The sequence below is a fragment of the Pogona vitticeps genome, chromosome 4 (assembly GCF_051106095.1).
Source record: "Pogona vitticeps strain Pit_001003342236 chromosome 4, PviZW2.1, whole genome shotgun sequence".
NCBI lineage: Eukaryota > Metazoa > Chordata > Lepidosauria > Squamata > Agamidae > Pogona > Pogona vitticeps.
In genome coordinates this window covers 131557307-131582621 of record NC_135786.1, presented here as the reverse complement: position 1 = coordinate 131582621, position 25315 = coordinate 131557307, and the positions used below count along the sequence as shown (strand labels likewise).

Sequence of the window (25315 nt, the reverse complement as noted above, 5' to 3'; positions counted from 1 at the left end):
GAGCATGCCAGGCCCTCCAGTCTTCCACTGCCTCCTGGAGTTGCGTCCAGCTCTCACTTCCATACATTGCAACTAGAAAAACCACAGCTTTGACTATCCAGACCTTTCTCAGCAATCTGTCACTGCCTCCATATCTTCCCCTTCTATTTGACAGGAGATGATGGGACCAGTGGCCATGATCTTAGGGGGGTTTTTTATGTTGAGCTTCAGACCATTTTTGGTGCTCTCCTCTTTCACCCTCATTAAGAGGCTCTTTAATTCCTCCTCACTTTCTGCCCCATCAGAGTGGTATCATCTGCATATCTGAGGTTGTTGATATTTCTTCCGGAAATCTTAATTCCGGTTTGGGATTCCTCCAGTCCTGCCTTTCACATGATGTATTCTGCATATGTTAAATAAGCAGGGAGACAATATACAGCCTTGTCGTACTCCTTTCCCAATTTGGAACCAATCAGTTGTTCTATATCCAGTTCTAACTGTTGCTTCCTGTCCCACATATAGATTTCTCAGGAGATAGATAAGGTGGTCATGCACTCCCATTTCTTTAAGGACTTGCCATAGTTTGCTGTGGTCCACAGTCAAAGGCTTTTGCATAGTCAATGAAGCAGAAGTAGATGTTTTTCTGGAACTCTCTGGCTTTCTCCATAATGCAGCATATGTTACAAATTTGATCTCTGGTTCCTCTGAACCTTCGAAATCCAGCTTGTACTTCTTGAGTTCTCAGTCCACATACTGCTGAAGCCTACCTTTTAGGATTTTGAGCATAACCTTGCTAGTGTGTGAAATTAGTCATTGGAGCTAGATAAATCTAAATACTGTCTCGGGCTGAACATGGAGAAAAAAGTCTAGTTGTGAGCATGATTCAAAAGTAGAGCCAAGAGCACAGGTGGTCATACATGTGGAAAGAAAGCAGGAAAGAGGACCCATTCAGGAACAAGGGGCCTGGAAACTAGGAATCAGGATTACAAGTAACTGGGATACATGAAGGCAAAGCTTGGGTTTTTCTAGATGCCTAAAAGCTACCTGAAATCATTTAATTAAACCCTCAAGTTCTCAAATCCTTGAGGAGCCTCCTATTCTAAGGAGCCTTCTATTTGGAATAAGTAAGGATGTTTGTCCTCATCGTTTAGTCGTTTAGTCATGTCCGACTCTTCATGACCCCATGGACCAGAGCACGCCAGGCCCTCCTATCTTCCACTGCTTCCCGTAGTTGTGTCAAATTCATGTTGGTTGCTTCACAGACACTGTCCAGCCAACTCATCCTCTGTCATCCCCTTCTCCTCTTGCCTTCACACTTTCCCAACATCAGGGTCTTTTCCAGGGAGTCTTCTCTTCTCATGAGATGGCCAAAGTATTGGAGCCTCAGCTTCAGGATCTGTCCTTCCAGTGAACACTCAGGGTTGATTTCCTTTAGAATTGATAGGTTTGTTCTCCTTGCAGTCCAGGGGACTTTCAAGAGCCTCCTCCAGCACCACAATTCAAAGGCATCAATTCTTCAGCGGTCTGCTTTCTTTATGGTCCAGCTCTCACTTCCATACATCACAACAGGAAAAACCATAGCTTTGACTATTCAGACTTTTGTTGGCAAGGTGATGTCTCTGCTTTTTAAGATTCTCTCAAGGTTTGTCATCGCTTTCCTCCCAAGAAGCAGGCGTCTTTTAATTTCGTGGCTGCTGTCTCCATCTGCAGTGATCATGGATCATCTTAGTCTTAATCTAAGTAACCATCTTAGTCTCCGCCTCTCACCTCATGGCCAAGCAACTTCCTTGGCGACCCTGTTGAAGAATGTGTTCTCATCTGCTATTGCTGAGCAGCCTGGTCTAGCATATCCAGGAATGTGGCAGGTATCTATATGACTGCTGAAGTTATAAGGAGCTCATCTGGACTTCATCCACAAACTCTTCAGCTGAAACTAAGATTTCTGATTCTGAATCAAGCATATCAACTATTCTAAGATACACCAGCAGTGCAAGGGAACTTTATTGTATTTGGTAGCTAGTTCTATGTCCCCTCAACTTGCTAAAGAGTTATTTAAGTCAGTCTATCACAAGGGTATCACACTTAAACCTATTATTTTGTGGTCTAATTGGTCTGGGCTACTATTAAGTTTGCACCAGACATGGGGCAAGTGTCTTACAGGTTTAGAATTTTTTATTCATGCACTTCAGTTCCATGAGCTGTAAGTGTGGAAGTAGATAGATGGGAGTTTAGGGGAATTCAAATGGGAAATCAGGTGTGTGGTTTCTGCAAGGGAACTTCAGAAAGGAGGCCAGAACAAATGACCTCCAGATGCCTGACAAGGTTATGATGTTCATGCTCCAGTTGTTTATTATCGTATGCTTTGGCAAAGCTGGTACTTCAAAAATGGAGCAAATAAGAATGCTCACATATAACTGCAGTTTGGCTCTTGGAACCAACCAATCATGGATTACAGCTGGGTTTCAATTTGAGTGCCCAGTCCAGTAACTATGCAGAGATGACATACTGTGAACTCACTTGCTTTTGGCTGTATTCTAGGATGAGTGCTAAAGTCAGCCCCTAAAGGTTTTGCCAGCACATCTGGAGGGCAATGATTCAAGGCACTAATGTTACAGGCCTTGGCTCACCTCAGAATTATATAGCAGCAGTAGCCAAATGGGTACATTATCTGTTCTGAGCTGCTGCCCAGGCAAGTTTGGGGAGGACAAAATAATCCACAGCAACATGGAGAAAAGTAAATAGGGAAGTCCAAATGATAATGATAGGTTAGGTGACTTCTGGCGGGCGGAGCATGTGCTCCACAGGGGAACGTACCACTAATCACATGTCTTTAAGCTCTAGAAACTTCCGAGAGGTCCTGCGCAGGCGGAGAACAACCCATTTGTATGCATTCACAGAGATCACGAAGAAGAATCAGTTAACAAGGGAAGGCTCCAAAATGGTAGCAAGAGCTTCCTCAACCCCCCACCCCCACCCTGGTCTGGGTTTAGGATCTTGTGAAAGGAAAGACACACCTGTGCAGCTGATACACCTGGAGCTATTCCCTAACCACTATCCATTCAGAATCATGCTCAGTGGATAGTGGTTAGGGAAACGGTCCTTCCAAACCAGGAATCTATTATCAGTTAGGAAAAGAAGTGGACAATATACTGTCAGAATCAAGTATTATTTCCTACTGAGTCAATTCAGGTATACTCACACAAGTAACTCCTGCATCATGATAATATTCTACACAGCCATAAACAATATTGCAGATCTCCCGTGTTTGTGGCTGCAGTTGAGCTGAAGACAACTATCTCTTTCTTCTAGGGCAGTGGTTCTTAACCTTTGTTACTCGGATGCATTTGAACTGCAACTCCCAGAAACCCCAGCTAGCACAGTTGGTGGTGAAGGCTTCTGGGAGTTGCAGTCCAAAACTCCTGAGTAACCCAAGGTTAAGAACCAGTGTTCTAGGGTGTGGGCGCATATTGGTGGTGCTGCACTCCAAGCTCGTAAGTGTCTCATGTGTAGTATCTCAAAGAAATAAAACATTCTAGAACAGTATGAGGTGGGCTGGGGGGGGGCAGTCCTAGTTTAATCAGGCGTTTTTAACCAAGCCATAAGAGTTAGATCAAAGGGCTGAGGTAGCAGGGATATTATATATACACCTATGCAGATTAAGCAGGTACCTACAAACTAACAAGAAATGGCTGCCTTCCGGTGGGTGCACTATCTGGGTGAAGCATCAAACTTTTCAATGTGTAGCACATATAGGCATAGGCATCCTTCAGTCTCAAGAGACTATGGTAACATGCACTGAATCAAGGAGTGTCCTCTCCAGAGCATGAAGTCCGGATAAGGTACTATGGAGGATAGGCTGTTATCCAAGCAGCAGATCCCCCCTCTCCACATTGCTGAAATGGTCCAATGGAAAGGCAAGAGCCAATACAACTGGTTCCAGCAATGTCGCAGGAGTTGGCAGAACGACACATGCTGCCTTCGGGACTCCAGCTCCGGATTTTGCCTCGAGGTTAACTCCTGAAGCCTTTTCCATCAGTGGATATAGCCACAAGGCAGTGGAGGTTTGAAATCAGAGTTTTCCTTCTCCTAGATGGGCTGCCTTCCATGGCTGACGAGACCCACCTACCCGGCCTGCTCTTTAATAGTGTGAAAGTATGATCTGACACTTAAAACATTCCTGCCTCCTAGGCTTATGCAAATCTAATTGGCTTTCCTATTTACCATATTTAGGCCAGAAATAGAATTTGAGAATTTCGCGCGTCGTTAGGTGCGCGGTCCTGGGACACGCTCTTTTAAAGCAGAAAGTCCCACCCCTAGGCCCCACCCCCAGGTTATGTGGTGAGGAGACAAAAAGAAAGCACATAACAAGGCTGAGAAAATGTGATCTTTCTCTCCAGAAGTACAACTGTAAGAGTAGCCGCCTGGCCTGGCCTGATAATCTGGGAACGTTTCACTGCAACCACTCCTCAGGACCATGACAGGTAACGTGGGTACCTGCAGTGAAAAACAATAGGCACAATAAGCAAGTACAAAGGTGTCTGGCTTACACCCTATGTAGCCACAGCCCAGAAGAGAGCAGCCTCAGGATGTCCAGGCTTCTTCAGTAGGTAGCTGCCTGAGAGAGCCAGTGGGGAGAGAGCCAGCATAAGAGGCAGCTGGAGTCTGGGAACGAAACCTTCTGGCTCATAACAGAGCTGAAGAGTTCAGTCTTTGAGTCAGAGACAGAAACATTAACTAGGCTTTTTAGAGTTTATTAAAGTCCTTTTAATTATGAGACTGGGCTGACTAAACAGCAAAATGAAGTCTGTTTAATTAAAAATCACTGTTGACCGATGGTATCTTCCTGCCATGAGTGAACTAAAACACTTCAAAGGAGAACCAGCTTATTTATTTCTTTTAAAGAAAGCAGGTAAGGGAGGTTTGCTGTGCTGGAATCTGACAGAGATAACGAGCTTTCTAAAACTAGATGAGATCAGCACCGCCGCCTAGTGGTGGTATGGAAACAGAGAAACTCATTTTGTTGCATTATAATTCAAATATATTGTGAAGGCAATTCACTTCATAAATGAAGTTTTATTTACCTATTTGTTTCTTTATTTCAGCTGTTTATCAAACACCCTTCAAAAAGGCTTTCTTAGGAGAATAATGCTGCAAGTAATGCTTAAAATATTAAAGCAAAAAAATGCAAGTACTGTAGTAAAATCTAAAACAGTAGATGGCAGAGCTGCACAAAATGCTATAATCAGAGATACAACTTGCAACTGAAATGACTGGAACATAACTTTTTAGCCTGTCACCAGAATTACATCAAAGTAGCTGTCTGGTAAGCCTTCCTATGGAGAAATTCGAAACCCCAATACCTGAAGCTAATGCAACATTTGTGGAGTCTCCATTTTGGGACATCACTCGAACATAGGTCTGACACTGAAACACTGGGTCAAGTTATTTTTTGGACTTTTCTGTTTCTCCCCCATCCACTCAAACTCTGCAGTGCCCTGCCTGAAGAAGATTCCTGCCAATCTCAAAAGCTCACCAGCTTTTAATATTTTAGTGGTCCAATAAAGTTCTAAGTCACCTTCCTTTTCAGTTCCTCAGAAAGGGTTCCAAGGGGTGCCCATCACAGAGACCAAGTAAGCAAGGCTGCAGCTGCATTTTTCAGTTTGTGAACCATTTTGAAAGGCAGCTCACTGCAAAAGGCATTTGTATAATCTAACATGGACATCGCCATAACGTGGTCCTTCTGCAGGTAGCCCAGGAAAATCTTGAAGAAATTCAGCAGGAATCATACCTGCCCTGAAGCAAGGAGATCAAATAGCCTAACTCAGTCACCCCTTTTATGTTCCAAAGGAAAACAAAAAAAGAAAAAGCTGAGCAGGGTACAGGCTATAGCAGCGATGGCGAACCTATGGCATGTGTGCCACAGCTGGCACGCAGAGCCCTTTCTGCTGGCACGCAAGCCATAGGTCGCCAGATCGTTACTCCCCCCCCCCCCCCGTGCAGCCAAACCTCAGGAGGCGGCTGCAGCCGGTGCAGGCGCTTTGGCAGGCGGATCTGGAACAACTGGTGCTGGCAGTGGAGGGGTCTTGAGGCACCTCCGTGCCGGGATTCCCCCTTCCGACACCAGTTCTGGGTCCGGGTCCGCCACTTCTGAGTCTCGGTCCGCACTTCTGGTTCCAGGTCCTCTGGGTCTGCCACCGCATTCCCCCCCCCACCGGTTTGGGCATGTGAGCCCAAAAAGGTTCGCCACTGATGGGCTATAGCAAAGAAAACAAACTACAAGGCTTACAAGGCAACTTTGTGTCCTCTCAATTCCACTTCATCTGCTCCACATCAAGTTCCCAGTGAGGCTTATTTCTGACCTTCTCTAGATAAAGAAATATTAAAGAGTGTGCATAGCAACAGTAATCAATTAGATGCTTACAGACACTATTGGTACATAAATATCACTTGGACAGGCTTGGATTCACCGACACCCCTGTGGCACCCTCAGATTTACCCTGGTGGTATCATTAGTGCCTGGAGATGAAACCTGAGGCCAGACTGGTACTTGCACATCCCAGCAGGTATGATGCCATTTCCTTCCTTCACATTGGGAATAGGAAAGAGTCCAGATTAAAGGCCTAATCACTGAAATGATATATCACTAAAGCAGCCTATAAATTCATGTGAAAAACTTAAGAAATCAAAATTGGAAGATGTTTCTTGATGTAAGGTTTTCCTTGGCAGTTCTCCAGTTTTAGGGTGCTTTCTTTCTCAAAGGACACTAGGTGGGTTGGTTCTCCATGTTGACAAGAGAAGGGAGGAGTGGGATTAATGTTACAATATGGAAGTGACATATCAGTAAACTCTTGTGGGACAGAATACTGATACATTATTACTTAGCATTTGAAGAAAAAAAGATTAAAACGGAACAAGTGCGGTGGCCATACAATGACCATGGTGCCAGAAATACAAGTGGGTGCAAATTAAATTGACAGCAACATGCCAAACTAATGTGGATAGAAGCGATTCAGGAATCAGATCATTTTGAAAAGCCCATCCCAGCAAGAATGAAAAAAAAATCAATTGATTGGCTAAATGAGTCAATTTTACTTGTGTGTCATGTGAACAGAAATTTGTAAAATGATTTAAATGTAAAAATCGATATAACTGCAGTACTTATGGTCCATGTGATTACAACCTAAGCCTGTAAGAAAGGAGAGGGATGATGCAAAGCCATCAGTTTCACACTGGAAAGGCTCTAATCGTGAGTGTGACGACACTTGCATGTGAGAGCTGAAAGCCAGGGACGTGCTTCTACTGCTAAAAAAAAGGGGGAGGGAACAGGTCTTTCAAAAAAAACTTTCAAAGATGGGCTGCAGAAAAAGCTGATGCTTGGCTTTGTCTGTATAATTCGTAGAACAAAACTGGGTGGCACTAGGGGTTTACAGAAAGACACTTCCATGATGTATATTTTGCCTTCCCCTCAAATGGATGCAGAGACAATTACAAACAGCAAAGACTAATTATGGTCACATAGATGGCAAATGGGGGAGCAAACTTCTTTTGTTGGAAACCTAAAAAAGTTTTTTAAAAAAGTAGTTGAAAGAATCATATACTGTAGTACAATATCCATCTGAAAGTAAAAGAAAAGAAAGATGCAATTAGTGGAACTGAAAAGAAGGATCTTTCAAAGCTGTGTGTCAGTCCTGGCCTGAGAAAAGTATCATCCAGACTAGTGACAACAACGACCTTGGGCTGATCTAACTAAAATACTAGACCAGCAGAAAATGAACTTTTGTCAGACTAGTTTCTCCCCTTACACCTACAATAATCATGCATGTTGTTAGCAACTGAATGTGTGGAATAAATGGTTTATGTATTTATCTAACTTCATGGCATGTACCTGTCAATATCTACTTACTTCTTTTCTGTGAAATAGATGACCCTGAGCATTAGTACCTATTATTATATATTCTAGAGGGCCAAATAACATCAGTTTCATAGAAGGAAGCAGAAAAGCTTCAGAGGCCAAGATCCTCTTATCTAGTCACACTGATGTAGCAAAATAGTGTAACTTTGTGAGGTGAACTGCCTCAAACTAAGAAATCACTGTATCTGTTGAATACTCAGTTGTACAACTCAGTAGAAAACTGATAATATATATGGTGATTTTTTAACTTGAATCAATTTCCCTCCAAAACATATACCATTTGTATATGCAAGAGGATTTTGGCCAGTAACATCCAGCTGACAATGATTACACAAGCCATTATGCCCTGGGAAAACAATCACTGGATGTTTTCCACATCTCCACTGGTATCTAAAGGTTACTCACATTATTCAAATTGTTCTGCAATCTCTATTCTTAATTTCTGCTGAACAGCCATCTCAGCCTGCATTAGCTAGCAATTTCTTAAAGAAAATGAAAGTGAAGTTATAAGACTGGGCTGTGATTTGCACATTATCAATCTGTGCTTAGTAAAACAATCAGAATTCATACTTGTAAGAATTTCTGGTAAGCAAAATTGAAAGTTGTATACCTATATTGTGAAAGCCAGACAATGTGAAGGCTGTATAAAAAAGGAAACTTGGGGAGGGGGATTCAACTCATTTGAACTGTGGTGTTGAAGGAGAGCTTTAGTGATAACGCAGACCACAAGGAAGAAAAATAAAGGGGTTCTATGTCAAATTAAGCTTGAACTTTCAACAGAAGTAAAAACAACTAAACTGAGGCTATCATACACGGAATATATCATGAGAAGAAACTCACTGGAAAGGGTAATACTATCAGGATAAGTTAAAGGCTGTAGAAAAAAAAGGAAGAGGAGACAAACTGACACAGTAAAGGAAGTGATAGTGTTTCATTTTCAACACCTGAGTAGAGCTGTTGATGACAGAACCTAGCGGAAGTCATTAATTGATAGGGTTCTTGCAAGTCAAAGGTGACAACATCACACAAGAAGGAGAAATGGAACAGTGTAACCATCCAACGAAAGCTTCAGGCCACTGTGTTTTTTCACCCTGTATCCTCCTTAGCACAGATTGTCATCGTAATGTTGACCACACTGTGCACCGCACTAGCCTCCTGCCTCCTAGGGAGCTGGCAGCAGATAGGACCTGTGGCAAAGAATCCATGGGCTCCGTTTCAGGTATCAGGCATAGAGGAGCTTTATTCAAGGCTGTGCAGAGTCCCTTTCCCTGTAAAAGCAGAGGGTTTGGCGGTAATCACTGGCCCCTAAGGTAGGGTCCTCAGCTACCTCACCGAGTTCCCCAAAGTCCAAGTCCAGCAGTGTGGGGTTTGACATGTGACAAGGCAGGTTTGTACAGTCCTCAGCAAGAGCTCTGGCAAAACAGATCATCCCTTCTCTATCCTCCTTGTCTGTCCAGGATGATGGATGAGTGGAAGGTCCATTATCAGTTAGCAGTTGCCTGCCCAGCTTGGGAGAAACTCTCCACCACTTCCTCCTTATCAACCTCAGTTGGTGGCAGCAGACATTCTTCCTCTGCATCCACCCAGGATTCATCTTGTTGTTATTCATCAGGCTTCCTCCTACATCAGTGGGATTTTGCAGCTTACTGCAAAACTTTAGACCCAAATCTCAGCTTCCTTTTTGTTTGTTTGTTTGTTGTTGTTGTTTGTTTTGGTTTTGTGTAAGAAACCATTGAATTCTGTGCAATTGCATGCCCTCTCTGACGAATATTGTGCAGGAAAGATGCCATTCTGCATAGGAAATGTAACACTCCCATGCAGCTGGACATTTCTTATTCCCTGAAAAGAGGCCCTTCTGTGCAAAATTGTAATAATACTACATACCTTGTCATTGCTTCCATTTAAAAAATGCACTTAAGACTTCCAAGAAATCCTATGAGTTTTCTTGGGAGAGAGAAATTCCACAAAAAGATATCTTGATATGAAAGCAAAGGGAGGGGAGTCTTGTTTTCTTGGTTTCACTCAAGAGTGAAAGGCTGCAAGATGATTTCCCTTATTTTGGGGGATTTTTTTTCATCTTTTGCAGCTCATTTGGAAATCCAGTGCAGGTTCTACCTAGATACATCCCTGATTTCCCTCAGTCCCATTTCTTTTCCTCACCCTGTCTCTCATGCCTCCTTTTATTTTGAGCCTGGCTACTGTGTTCCACAACACTCTTTTCCTTGTGGGTTAATATTGTGGGCAGTCAACAGGCATCAGTGAAAATATGATACTGTAAAAGGGATGCTCTGCTTCTTAACCTAGAGGAGACTAATATTAACTGCTGTGACTTAATATAGGTCATACTACAGGGATAATTATAGCTTTCAGATCTAAAGATACAGCATTCATCTTCAGACTCATTATCAAAAACTGTTAGTTTGTTTTGATAATTAAGTTGACATACATAGTAATGTTCACTAAAACAAGAAATAAATCTCAGTCTTCACCGAGAACGGTGTCTTTGGATCCAGCGGGATTAATAATCTTCCAAGAGAACAAAATCCAAAGAGGAGCTTCCACATAACTATCCACAGCTTGGTACGAACTGTCCACACAAATCAGGCTGATGGCACATATTTCCTAGCATGTTTTCCTGGCACATACTTCCAGCAACTAGGGCTACATTTGTGCCGCTCCATCAGATAACTAGCTGAGGTAGATAAGAGGAGCTGGGCTTAGTCCTACCTTCTCACCCATAGAAACGCATTCAGAGGTGGATCAGGGTGACAGTATTCAGTCAAAGATAGGTAAAGGTAAATGTTCCCCTTGACATTTAGTCCAGTTGTGTCCAACTCTAGGATACAGTGCTCATCCCCGTTTCCAAGCCATAGAGCCAGTGTTTGTCCAAAGACAGTTTCCGGGGTCACGTGGCCAGCAAGACTAGACACGGAATACCGTTACCTTTGCACCGTGGTGGTATCTATTTATCTACTCGCATTTTACATGCTTTCAAACTGCTAGGTTGGCAGGAGCTGGGACAACCAATGGGAGCTCACTCCGTTGCGTGGATTCGATCTTACGACTGCTGGTCTTCTGACCGTACAGCACAGAGGCTTCTGCAGTTTAACCCGCAGTGCCACCACATCCCTAGTCAAAGATAAATTATTACAAAATTATATGAAAAGTCTGAAAACTTTATTGTTACAGCTGGTAAAATAGTAACTTGTAAGCTTCCAATGTTAGATTGATTGCAGTGATGTAGTGATACATTTGGAAATGCAGGTGCTCAGTAAACAATCCCTGCCCAATAAGGAGAGTCCAAAAACACTGGCAGTTGAATGAGTGCATATTAACAAATGAGGATCAGATCTTTTGCAAACGAAGGGGCTTGAGGGAGGTGGCAAATGATATCATAGTCCTCCCTACTCTGAAAGTTCCAAGATTTCAATTCTGTGAACTCTAACTCCACTAATTACCACCAATGAACTAGCTACAAGTTTACAAAACAAAGAAACGGACAGAAAACAGCAGAAGGAATATTATAGTACTAATGTTGCTGCTATTATTACTATTAATACATAACTATACAAGTTGTTACAGAAAACTGAAAATAGCAAAATGCTCTCTCAAAACGTTTTCCAACTTTCTCTTTTACAAAAAGAAGAATATGTCTTCTAAGATGGTGTCCTCTTACATCCCATGCATCCCTCACCTGAAAACAAAGCATGCTTCTCCCTTCAGAGCAAATCTCTTTCCTCACAAGCAAATGTATGAAGTTTTTAATCTATTAATCAGTAAATCTACCAAGACAAACAACTCTAACAGACCAAAATTTCTCTGATTGGGCATTACTCCTAAAATTTAAAAAATTACAAAGAAAGACAGATATGCATAGTCCTCTGACATCAGTTAAGGCCAATTTCTTTTAGAATGCCTCACTTACATGGTAAGGAAAGACTTGACCTTAAAGATAGATTTGTAGGAAAAGAGTGTATTGGACAATGGGGGAATTAAGGCCAGTAGTGGAGGTTGCATTAATTCATTAAATGAGAAAATAGCTTTTTGTTTTGTTTTGTTTCCCCACAGGCAGTCTAATCTCTTTGTATATGTAACCATGCAGTTTTAGAAGACTACCTTCTCCCACAGAATATGTTTTCTTGTGCTCAGTGATATTTAGATATAGTAGGATCAATGAAAATAAAATGCTACTAATATGGCTGTTTTGGTCAATGGACTAGCAACTGAATACATGCAACACCTGCTGTTGATGGCAGGCTGAAAAATTAGTCAGAAGGGCAGAGCAATCAGACAAGTGTTCTACAATCAGTCCAGTAAGACATCTCTATATTCTCAGGATTAAACTGTGGATAAGAAGTAGAGAGTGAGAACCAAGAAATGGTTCCCAGCTGGGTTCTCTGTGTAGAGGCAAGGCCCCTCTACAGGTACTCTGTCCCCAAGTATGTCAGGAATAGGAACAAAATAGGAACCCCTCCAAATAACAGTTTCCCTGAATGAGTTAGCCAAAGTGGTCTCAGGATGGTGGTGGCAGAATCCATGGCCTCCATGGATCTATTCCAAGTTGTATTTGACCCCACTCATCACCACTCTAATCTACTTGTAATCTGCTTTTCCTTCCAAAGCAGTAGCTTCTAAACTGTTCAGCATCACACATTTGTCTTGATTTTTGAAAAACCCTTGTGCCTCCCCACTTCTCCTTTACTATCGTCTAAACTTTTTAAAAAAATCAAGTCACACTTTAAAGTTAAAAATGAACATGAATACTTAATTTAAAACATTTTAAATTAAGAATAAGCACAATTTTCTAGATAATCTCTGAATGTCACCTAAAAACATCTCAAAAAATGTTTAAGCTGTTGTACAAATGCCATTTCTTTATTAAAATCTTACTGCCTCACACCCCCTTTGGAATTTCTAAAAAAAAAAAATCTTCCTGGAGGCATGCCCCCCAGTTTTGGAACCAGCATTTCAAAGGATAATAACACTGCACAAAATAATCTCTCAGAGCATTAAAAGGCAAAAATTAATAAATAAATGAAAATTATCTGACAACGTTTATAATAAATCAATAAACAAATGTTATAAATATCAAATGCAAACACAAGTAATGTTTTAGCTAAATAAGTGCACTTTGTACCGTATTTTAACAGCAAAAATACTAAGTCATTTGAGCACAGACAAATCAACCTTAGAGCCTGCAGAAGCCATGAAAAAACTAAAAACAATCAATTAATACACTAGGATCACAGGACAGGGAAACAGACATCATATTCCTCAACTCCCACATGCCAAAGCTGCCATCTCATTGTCAACACAGAGGCAGAAAACTGGGAGGCATCTCACTGAGAAAATACATGAAGGAAAAAAGATGGGAAAGCTGCACAAAGTCTTATAATTATCAGTGCCAGGAACCCTCAGAACACAAGTACCCTTTCAGGTAAGAAAGAAGACAGTGCTATCTAGATCACACATGAATTTCAGTGAACAGGGCACTCCAAGGCCACAACAAAAGTGCCGTGTAGAAGTCCCTTTCTTCACTCATCCCTGGCCCTTGTGCCTTGACACATGCAAGGTCAAAAGTGGTTTTAAAGGCAAGGTATGAGTGCTTTTGAATGGGACTTCTTTCATCCATTCTTCTCCATCACTCAAGGAAATCCAAAGGCAGGGGAGGGAGGGAGAGAAAGGAAGAAAGAAAGGGATATTTTCTTCCAAACTCCCCTCTTTCCTTACATAAAAGAAAAAAAGTCATGGGGGGGAAGACTGAAGCCTTAGATGTCTCCCCACCCCTCCACTCACTCCCCTGTGCAGCTCTACCCACACATACATAACATGCAATCAGAAATGATGTTTTAAAAATATTTCAATAAAGGAGCAGCTTCTCTAAGTCATTCCAAAAATATTTTCAAGGAGAAAAAAGGTGTTGCATGGCTTGCTAAGAGTAAGAGGCGGTGGCAGCTGTATTCCTGGATGCAGAAAAGAGATGCAATCTCTTCACCAACTCCACAAAGCAGTTTTTTTTAAAAAACACAAAAGCAAAGTCAGTGCCAATGTCAAAGACCCTGCAGTCTGGAATCATTATTCTTAAGAGCAACTGGAGGAAAATCTATAATACAACATGTGTCCCCACGTAGCCACATATACCTACTTCACAAACCCCAACAAAGGCAGGCAATGTTAAAAGTGCAGCAGTAGTGCATTCATGTGATAACGTGCCTTGATATTTGACACTGGATGTCTCTAATATTAACTGTTGGAGGAGACGGACAGGGATATAGCTTGAATTTAATCTAGGAGAGGATCAAGAAGCAGCTGGAATTCTGTCCAGTTATTTAAGCCAGAGGTTCCTGCATTTTTTTGGATTCTGATGCAGGATTAATTGTACCACCTGCTTTAAAGATATGCTTGCTTCAAGTACCTGATGTTTCTATATTTGAAAAGAGATCCCACACTGAAAACTGAAAATCTGATGTAGACTTATCTGCTGAAAGTCCTATTGAATTAAGTAAAATTCACTTTTAAGTAAACATGCATTGGAACGTCTTGCGGCCCAAAGGAAATAATATTAACCTTTTTTTTAATACTCCAAGTAAGTTCCTATGGAAAGGAAAAAAGAAATTTTATCTTCCAGGCCAATCGGTTATAACAGATGCAAAGTAAGTTAATGGAATTGGAAGACAGTTTACTTTCCATATATAGTCATAAGATCTCAGCTGGCCACTTGCATCAGCATCACTGCACAAGAGCAGCACCCTTCTTGTAATCCATCCAGGAAGGTGATGCTGCCTGGCTGCACATCTGCAGCTCAGTTTTGAAAGGATCCAAATGGATCCCAAGCCGAAGGCAATGAATGTATCATAACAGGAACGGTACATTGTCTCCATAATACTCAAAACCAGGTTCCATCACACCATCAGGAGTTGAGTTAGTTGCACCTAAACAGTATAACATAACATAAAATGAACAACCAATATCAATAAACAGGTCAAATTACCTTTTTTAAAAAAACTCCAAATGCTGCACATACTCAAACCTTTTAAAATATCTAGGAAACCCTTAGAAAAGACATCTTGAAAGCTGAAAAATGGAAGAAAAGTGAAGATTCACTGTTATTTATAAGGTAATGATAAAATGGGGAAATGTCTTTGCCCATTCTGTTTCTTGAGCCACAGACTGCTATTAAATATTTTAAAAAGTGGTAAGGACGGTGTGATACTGTAACATATGATTTTTCAAAAAAATATTTACCATACATTTGAATGGGTGGAATGAAAAAGTCATGTCATTGTAGCAGGCCACTCTGAAGCCTCTGTCAACTCAGGCCTCCCAGAGTGCTCACTACTCTTCTTCAAACTGCTGCCACCAACTTTATTCAGTAATCACAAAGGACAAGTGTTTCTTTTAAAACAAAACGTTGTTTATTGATTTGACAAAATAAAAAGGAGTGAATCACAGGTAGTAAATCAAGTTGTAAATCAAGTTTCTCATTTAATGTACCTCACACAGATTTTTCCCTCACTGACTATCTCTCACCAATCTATCTCACTCTCTCAACCAATTTCTCTCATCTCCCAAACTCCAAAACTCTCTCTCACACACATCACACACCCCCTTATATAATCCAGCTCCTCCCCCTTCTGCACCACCCTCCGTCCTCTCATTGGCTAATGTTCCCCTGACCAGCTGTGACGGACAGGTGAGAGCAGAGCTGTTCTGTTACAGTCATATTTTCTGAAATACAGACAATCAAGCAAACTGTTAGGATTAACACTCAGTTAGTAGCAGGCCTCTGGGATCAGGCCAGAGAGATTAGTCTTTCACTACCATGGACAGTTCTTAGGTGTGGATTAACAAACTGCACATGAAGATGCCTATAAGAAGTTAGATTTTCTTCAAAAAGAAAAAAGGCACCATACATTTATATTTCAACAGAAACATAACAAGTGGAAATGAAGCTGCTGTAAAAGTACAGCAAATAACATCTAGTTATGGTTTAAAGTAACTTTTAAAGGGCATGTTTAGCTAGTTTTAAGAGTTTTATGCCATTTTCTTGTGAATCTTAAATTAACCACTCCAAAAAAGTAACAAAAGGTAACAGGAAAGCAACACAAAGTGCCAAGAGTAACAAAAAATATTTTTTCTGATATAAAACAAGTAGCACAATGAATCTTTTTTGCAAACACTTTAGTATTTAATAATTCAAAGGGACTATCACACTAGGGAAGCTAAAACTACTGTACAGCTAATGCAGGTTTAGTAAAGTGTATTGAATGCTATGATAAATTGGGTGGAACACACCCAGTTTCATGCTGTGAGAGAAGACAAGGTAATCTCAGAAATGTCAAGTTGCTGAGTTGTAATGAGAATGGTTTACCCTTCTCTCTCTGTTCTAACCGGCCTGCTTTTTATGTAAGATTTAGAATCTCCCTGCCTTTAGCAGGAACATCAACTGCAGACTTCCAGTTAGTGACTTCTATACATTACCCTTTTGGAATGTCTTCCCTAAACCAAGTAAAAGCTAACATGCTAATCCTTAGGAGTCATTTGGGGATAAGGATAGGAGAACTACCGATCATGGGGGAAAGAAAAACTTACAAGAATTTACAACTCTGGATCCTCCCCAGGATGTGTCCCCTATGTCTGGATACATTCCCTTTAGCAGTCCTATTCCATCCTCCAGCTACAGAGATGATGGAGGAAACATTTTGAGAAAGAAGAGAGCTTGGGTGCCAGTATCTATTTCAGTTTTAGTTGCATACTGAAGAAAGGTTCAAATCAGACCATTTCACAGACACCACCTTCCTTTTTAAAGAAACAGACATGTTAATCTGTTTCAGCATACATAACAAAGACAAGCCAAAAATAAGAAATGAAGTATTGCAGCATCTCGAGGACTAACAGATTTATTTCAATCCATTTGGGTCTAGAACCACAAAAGTTCACACTGAAATAAATCTGTTAGTGTTTAAGATGGCATCAACATTTCTTTTTCTTTTGTTATTCACCTACCTCTGCTTCAGCATATTCCTGCTGTTCAACAAGGATGCCAATCTCAAGAAGTAAAAAAACTTCCCAATTCTTACTTTGGGCTCAAACAACTACAGTACATCACAGACAGATAGTCTCATATTCCTTTGTTTGCAGTAGCACTATAGATGTACATGTTTGGATAATGGAACAAAAAATAAAGCTGTAAAGACTAATTTTTTTGTTATTGGAAAGAAAAACATTCCTAAGCAATCAAAAAAATAAATAAAGAGTTGTATTTCACAAGGATGGGGGGGGAGGAAAGAATTGAAAAACATCTTTCTTCCTTTCTTTGAATCTAATATTCCCTACCATATTTTAAACAGCAAGCTTCTCCATATTAGACTGTGGGTCTAAAATGTGTCATTTTTAGTAGTTTAGGGATGGTAGTGGGCTGAAATGTCTGAGGCTCAAGGTATTTTACACTATGTCTAGAATTCTAGACACTATTCATATATTTGTCCTCAAATCCTTCTTTTTTTAAAAAAAAAAAAAGACCTCTTTCTTGACTCTGTCTACACTCTACTGAAAGATTTCAGCTGTTCTCTCTCCAGAAAATGCTAGAAAGCTGTCTCTCACTGCTTCTGCTTTCCTTTATTTTCGCATTATATATCTTCTCCAGGTCACACTTTGAAATGACAATGGCCAGGACATGTACATATAAAGAGTCTTTTCATAGATGCTTCTAGGTCACATTAGGTCACCTGAATTTAGGTGGCATAAGGTCTACCTGACCTGTGAGTTGTGGTTCTGTAAATCAGTTGCAGAGCATAAAAAACCCTGCAAACCAAATTTCTAAGTAAAAATAAGGGGAAGGGGAGGAAATTTTTTTGATTATATGTGGCGTGAAATATGTTTTATAACACAACTACTGCAAGAGACTGTGTCACTTTTTATGAATGGTTACATAAATACATGAATACCTCTATCCTTTAAAGCAACGAGACCGAAAAATACTAGTAAGTCATTCATTGGCCAAAATTCTCTTGCATATGGTGCATTGGTGTAACTTCCAAAACAAACTGCCCAAGTTAAGAAATCTTTGTAGGCATTATAAGACATACGCTGAGTAACAAAACTCAGTTTGCAATGGATAATGTGTATGGTGATTTCTTAACTGAAAGGGATTTGCCTCCGAAGGTTATGACATTTGTGTTAAACCAGCATAAACAGGCAAGAGAACTGGATGACTGTGATCAAATTAATTATAAGGAGATCTGTCAGTTATGAAAACAAAACTGTACAGACCTGCTCTTGGCTCTCAGCAGATGCTGGCAAAACATCCTAGTTGAGCTTTCTCCATCTCAATATTGTATACATGTTCTGGAATACAAATCCCATCATTCAAATTCAGCAGTCAGTGATCAAGGAGGAATGGAACTGGTATTCAAAACAACCCCCAAGGTATGGGAAGGCTGTGATGCCTTTTACGGTGGGGGGACGGGGGGGGGGGGACAGGGACATGTGGATAAGGAACTGGCCATGGTCCTGCTCTGCTGTTCTTCTACCCAGCTGCACATTATCTACCTAGTTCACAGAGAGCTGGCCATGGTCCTGGCCAACAGCTGAGTGTCAAGGTATTCCCTATGACTAAACCTGGAAAGGACACCCAAGAAAGACTTCAGCAACTGGACTGTGGGTATAATGGAAACATGAGTTCTTTTACATTTGTATTATTTGCTATAGAATCAAGACTTGTCTTCCTCCTAAAGTTATAAATTGCCTTTGCTAAGTTGGATATAGTCTGACTCACGAAGACAAACATCGCTGCCAACACTCTTTATAAAGTAATCTAGTCCTCTGCAGGGCTGAATGGGAAGGGAAGATTTCAGAGGGTCTCAACTCCTGGAACTGACATCAGTGGTAAAAGCCAGTAAAACAAATCTTCCACTCACCTCAATTGCTTTACGCCACCTTGTTTGCAAAGAAGTGTCAAGACATGGGGGGAAAGTCCAGTGAAAACTACAACACAGTTGTGATGACAAAGTGTTTCTAATAACCCTAAAGAATGAAGAAATGCCTCCAGGCTCAAACAAGCTGTTTGGGTGCAGAAATAAACATTTTTGCAGTAAAATGACATGGGCAGAATTACATCTCTTATTTGCGAAATGCATCTATCCACACATTTGCTTTTCATATTTGAGGATTCAATCAGCTGCTCAACACTCTTCAGTGGTCTACTTTGTGATTTTTGGAGGGCTGAAGGATTCATGTTATTAGACCTTTACCTGGTACAGAACAAAAGAGAGTGTTGGCTGATGTCATATCACCCAGTTTGTAGTCTTCCAAAATTCTTCTACAGTATCACTGGCTTATTAATTTTATCACCTACATTAATGCATCCCAATTTCTGTGAATGGCCTGAGGGATATCTCAGAACATTGAGCTAATCAGAAGCATGGAAAGAGAAGATAGATACATATTCTTCAGTTACAGCTTTTACCCACTGGTGTTTAAAATTTCTCATCTTAATGAGAGAGACAGACTAAATAATAACTTCTTTAGAAACTGCATATTATTATCTAGAAAACAGCTGTTTCACTAAGAAGTTTTAAAACTGGCTTCAGGGATAACAGATAGACATAACATATTCACATACCCACCTCCTCCATTCTAGCAAGAATATTTTTAAAACATAATTTAAAACTGCTTAGTTTCTACAATCCATCCACTTGCATGCCAAAGCACTATTCCCTGAAGTATCTAAAGGTTAAGACTTTTAAAACTGCATAAATGTACATAGGTAGTGTACAACCACGTCAGAATTAACCTGACAAACACTGCTATAAATCAGAGAAAGACTTGTTTGCATGAGCTGTCTGTAGTAAAGCTCATCCTCCAGAAAATTCTTTATTTTCTCGAAAGAGTATCTGCAATATATCCGCAGCAATCAATATTTTAAAAACTTTCTTGTACTGTAAAGCTATTGATAGCAGTCCTTCAGGAGAGAGAAAATTACTAAATTTTAGAAGCTGCAACGGGCATTTATTTTGAAGGTAGCTATGACTGTGGAATTATGGCTAAAAAAGAGAGTAGAAGTTGCAGTTCCTTGGGGGGGGGAGTTGAAGCAAAACATTATAGTTGAATCTATATTGCCAAAAGCCTGGAAATTCAGACCACAGATCAGCCATCTGCATCCTTGTTCAAAACACTACCACATTTATGCACCCTTCTTATAGCCTAACTTCCATGTAAGCATCACAGTATGATGTCACTAGCCTTCTCATTTCCTGTATAGCACATCACTAGTGGTGCAGAAGAGCTGAAATGAAGTTCAGGCTATAATAGTGTCAATTTCTCCAAACAGCAAACTGTGGATCTACCTACAGTTATATCATTTTTACTAGCCCAGTGCAGTTGATCCATATTAGGGGAGAGGAAATCCCATTGTGTTTAATAGCCTTAGTCCTTGGCAAGCAGATTGTTTTCTCTTTAGGGAATTAAAGAATGAAGCTCATTCCTTTTGTTCACTTGAAGGGAAAACTAAGATACAAAAGTGGCATACCAGTATGTCCATGTGAGAGTAGGGAGATGTTATCTATGGTCTGAATTTCTCACTTTTGTGAGTATAACTGCCTTTTGAAACACAGGAATGCACATATATTGATACTGGGGAAAGAAAAGTTGTCTTTACTCAGGAACCTACAATGTGGTTGTTTTCATTTTTTAAAAAAAAAATTACAGTATAAGATTTCTTTTAAAAGCCACAATCTAAATAAGCAAACAGTTAACAGCAACTTAATATCTTGAACTCTCAGTAAAAAGCAGACCAATTTCCCCCAACTAGTTCCCGGTGAACCTCTTTTTTAAAAAAAAAAACTATACCAATTCACAAAAAGAAGTTGTTGCTGTTGCTGCCATTTAAGTCTGTCTCATAAACAGACAGGCCCTGGAAACTGTTACCAAAAAAAATATGCATATGCATATACATAAAAATGTGGGCTGTATTACATCACAGATTTTTAGAAAGACTGTTTTATTATATAGTGGTGAAATAGCTCCTCATTGTTAAATCAAGATCTACTCAGGAGAGCAGAGAATGAAAATTAAGCCAACAAACCAATCCTGAAGACAGCGGTATGGAAGAACAATCTACTACATTTAGTTGGCCCTGTTCTCAAGCAAGCTAGGGTCAAACTGTATAGCCTCAGAGTACATATGCTTGCTTAAAATCTATAGCATTTACTTCATGCAAACCTGTAGGTAGTCAGGGAACAAGAGCCGACCTTTAAAAATTATTGTTCTTTCAGCTGCTTTCAGTTTCTTGAGTAAAGGAGCAAAGAAACATCATATGTTCACTGATCCATTCTAAGGTTTTATTAGCCCATACCTCTAGCATTACTAGAAACTTTCACAGCAGAATAACAAAAGACCTCTTTTTTCAAGTTACAATTATTTAAATAAAAATTTGATTGTTTTATTTCTTATCTGATACAAAAATAAAATGAAACATGAAACATAATTAGAATGAAATGGAGATTGTGGAGACTGCAAATCACATTCTATCAGAATTTTTTTACCAAAGCTAATCCCATGTTTATGAATTCTCTGCTTCTGCAGCAGGAAATGACACTCTTCATTAAGGCATACAAGGCCTTATTAAAAGAGAGGTTTTTTTGGGGGGTTGCATAGAATGTGGAACTGCTTCAGGTGATGAAAAAAATCTCTCTTTTAATAAGTCTGTTAACTGGGGGGGGGGGATCACAACTAAGAAAAAGAGCAATATATGTGTAAATACAGCATTTATCAACTTTGCAAGTTTCCGAAGAGTAGTATTGAAAATGTTAGCAGTCTTCTTCAAAGAGATTTATTGAAATATTCTATCTTACTGGTGTAACTAATGCCTAAACACTGATTCTCTGATCTAAATCTCCCCAATCTGAAGTTACTGTTCATCCCAGCAAATAGCAGTGGGGAGGAGGCATCTTTTAAGTTGAATGTACCGCATATGGAAGGAAAAGATTGTAGCCCTATGTTCCCACTGCTGATGCCACTGGCAACTGGTCCATGGGGCAAACAGGATGATGCCCTACCCCCATGAGGATTTGTGCCCATTGTGGCCAGCCGAGTAGAAGATGCAACAACCAAGAATATCTGTGAAGATCCTCAGTCATCCAGGTGGGGTTATCTGGGAGTTGAGTCAAGGCAACTGGACTTCTTTCTTGTTAGGCTGAAGTGTTTCTCTATTCATCCAAGTAACTTCTCCAACTGGAGGAGGGTTGGTAAAAGGGACGCCTGTGGAGGATATATCAGGAGTCTCCTACCAACTCTCCTCAGACTGAAGAAGCTACTTGGATGAGTAGTGAAATGTTCCAACCTAATAAGAAGAAAGTCCCATTGCCATGACTCAACTTCCAAACAACCAAGAATGGGCAGAACTGGGGCAAAAGCAGGTGTTCTGTTACATGTACACAGACACACACGCACAGGTAGACAAATACATAGAGAGGGAGAAAAGTAAGCAACCAAGTATTTACACACACTGAATGGTAGGGGTAGTCTGAGCCTGTGGTGGGACCTAACTCTGTGCACCGTAATGCAGTGGTTCTCAATCTTGGGTAACCCAGGTATTCTTGGACTGCAATCACCAGAATCCTCCATCCTCAGCTGTGCTGGCCACGGTTTCTGGGAGTTACAGTCCAAGAACATCTAGGTTACCCAAGGTTGGGAAACACTGTCCTAATGGATCCACTGCCACTGACCTCCTCCAGCCTATACTGAGCATTGCTTACCTCCTTGCCAAAGCACGGAGGGCCATGCGCACCACCACCCCTTTCCCTCCTGCTAAACTCCTAGCAGCAGCAGGCTGCCCTAACATGCCTTTTTCCCACCATGGCTGCTGTGACTAACATCCACATCACCCCGGCCACCGCTAGCTGATGCTGCAGTCAAATTCTGACACACCCTCCACATCCAATGGCTGGTTAGTTCATGTGAAAGAAAGCACCAGGAGATGACCCTGACTTCCCTGCATCTTACCTTGTTTTGGTTCAAACTCATCCACTTTTTAAACTTTATGCAGACAGTGTAATACAGTTAACAGGAAGATTTTCTTTGTCATCCAAATCATCTGCACCCAGTACAAACGCTTGTCTATCAGAACAGCCTCTTGCTCTCCCATCCACATGCCTCCCGTCAGCCTTGGATATCGAATTCAGGCGTTGAAAGATGGGGCCACAGAGCAGGTGCATGTATGTCAATCCCAGTTATCTTCCAAAAAGTAATTAAAAGGGGATGGGAAGAAAAGGGAGGGGGGCTCGTGGTTTACATAAGAAAGTTGCCCGCACTGCCTTACACAACGGGCCGGCAGAGTTCCGTGGAAAGCAAGAGGCCGCTCGAAGCCAACGCCCCCTCAGCCAGGAAGAAGAGCCCTTGCTTCCCAAGCTGTCCCCGATCCATATCTCGCTCACCAACCCACTCCGTCTTTCTCAAGGACTGGATCCCTGTAGTTTGCCGAGGCAAAAAGGCCAGCCCCAAGGAGCCCCCATCGCCTCTTTCCTTTCCAATGCAGCACGCAGAGCAGGACCTTCCAACGCAGCGCGGCTCTGCTGCTGAGCGAGGGGGCTCCGGCTGGCGAGGAGCCGGAGGGCCCACCTGCACACGCCCCGCTTCCACCACCGTGTGGCTGGAAAGGGGGGGGGAAGGCGAGGCTGGCGCACTGGCGTGTGCGGATCCGTGCGCTCTCCTGCTGCTGCTGCTACTGCCGCCCGCCTGCCCGCCCTCGGGCCCCCTCCCCGCCGATCTCTCTCTCTCTCTCTCTCTCTCTCTCTCACTCACTCACTCTCTCTCTCTCTCTCTCTCTCTCTCACACACACACACACACACACACACACACACACACATACACACACACAGACCCCTGGGCTGGCTGGGCCGGGCACTCACCGCAGTCGGCGCACAGGATCCTGCCCACGTCCTTCTTGAGGTTCTTGCCGCTGGTGTCCAGCGGGGCGAAGGAGGTCTTGAAGACCAGCGGCTGCTCGGTGGGCTCCAGGAAGAAGATGTAGCGGTGGTTGCGCTTGACTTTGAAGCAGGGCGCCGGCGTGGAGCCCACGCGGATGAGCTGCTCCCGCTGGAGGCCGCCGCTGTTCCGCGGCCACAAGTCCAGCACCTTCACCAGGATGCCGGCGGAAGGCGCCTCGTCCCGGCTCCCGTTGGCCCCGGGCCCCGGCGTCGGGGAGGCGGCCGGCGGCGGCAGCGCCTGCACCTTGCCCTCCACCACCACGGCCGCCGTGTACGCCTGGTCCTGCACCGAGCGCAGGCTGGGCGAGTAGCAGGCGAGCGACACGCCGAAGAGCAGCATGGAGAAGCCGGGCGCCGCCGTCGGAGCGCGCCTCATGCCGAGTCCGCCGCAGCCCGAGACCCTCCCGGGGCTGGCCCGCCTCGCCGCTCTCCCCCCCGGGCCCCGCAAGGGCCCCCCGCCCGGCTCGTGGCGCGCACCAGGCCCGGCCCGGCCGCCGCTTCGTGTGCCGCCGCCGCCGCGGGTCTCCTTAGCGGCGCCTCCTGCTGCTGCCGCTGCCGCTGCCGCCGCCGCCGCCGCCCCTCCTCCTCCTGCTGCTGCCGCTGCCGCTGTTGCTCCTGCCTCCGCCGCCGCCGCCGCTGCTGCACTGAGCCGCCCAGCCCTCGTCTTCCTCCCGTAGCGGCACCGAGCGGCAGCACCAGACTTGCCGCATCTGGCCAGGCCATTTGGGGGACGACGACGCCGACGACGCCGAGGCTCCAGCTGCAAAACCGGAAACGGCGTAAGCTCGGGGCCCGGCTGCCCGCCCGCCCGCCTGCTGCCCGGCCTCCCGAGCTGCGCAGGGGCTGCGGAACCCTTCCTCCGTGCCGTGTCTCTCCCCCCCCCCCTTCGGGAGGGGCTCCTGCGCCGAGGCGCGGGGAGGGGGCTGCTGTCAGGCTGGCGGGCAAGGGGAGACGCCGCCGCCGCCGCCGCCGCCTCCTTCCGCCCGCTCCAGGCATCCACCAAACCCGCCAAGGCAGGGGGATGGGGACCCCCCCCCTTGCGGTCCCTACCGTAGACTCTGCCCGCCTCTCCCCTCGGGGCCATCGCTGCGCGCACCACCACCACCACCCCCGCCCCGCCCCTACCCCTCACCCCCCCGCTCGCTCGCGCCCTTTATAGAGGGCAAGGGGATTCCCCTCAGCGCGAGCCTCCGCGGGGGACCCCGAGGGTTGCCCGGTCGCCGTGAGCGGAGTGCCGCTATGGCGGGGACACCTTCCGATTCACCTACCTCTAGCTCATGCAGCCCTGGAGGACCCGCGTCTCCCAGTCTGGCTCTGCTAGGAGAGCCGGGCTAGAGGCGACTCCCGCCCGCCTGCCTGCCGCACGGTGGATGTGAGGGGCAGGTGCCTGCTCTTGCTGCTGCTGCTGCTGCCTGCTGCAGGGCGGGCGAGGCTGTG

At 43.3% G+C, this 25315-nt stretch overlaps 1 protein-coding gene across 5 annotated transcripts in view; it reads right to left on the bottom strand.

Moving 5' to 3' along the window:
- Positions 1-24877, bottom strand: part of NRG2 (neuregulin 2) — a 209013-nt gene extending 184136 nt beyond the window's left edge. For 4 of the 5 annotated variants that reach the window (XM_020799420.3, XM_072998398.2, XM_072998400.2 and 1 more), the window contains exon 1: positions 23801-24877. In XM_020799420.3, coding sequence (XP_020655079.2) covers positions 23801-24254 — 454 coding nt within the window. In that variant the 5' untranslated portion in view covers positions 24255-24877. The remainder of the gene's footprint in view (positions 1-23800) is intronic. The other variant, XM_072998399.2, reaches the window with a different exon arrangement.
- Between the last annotated feature and the right edge of the window lie 438 nt (positions 24878-25315).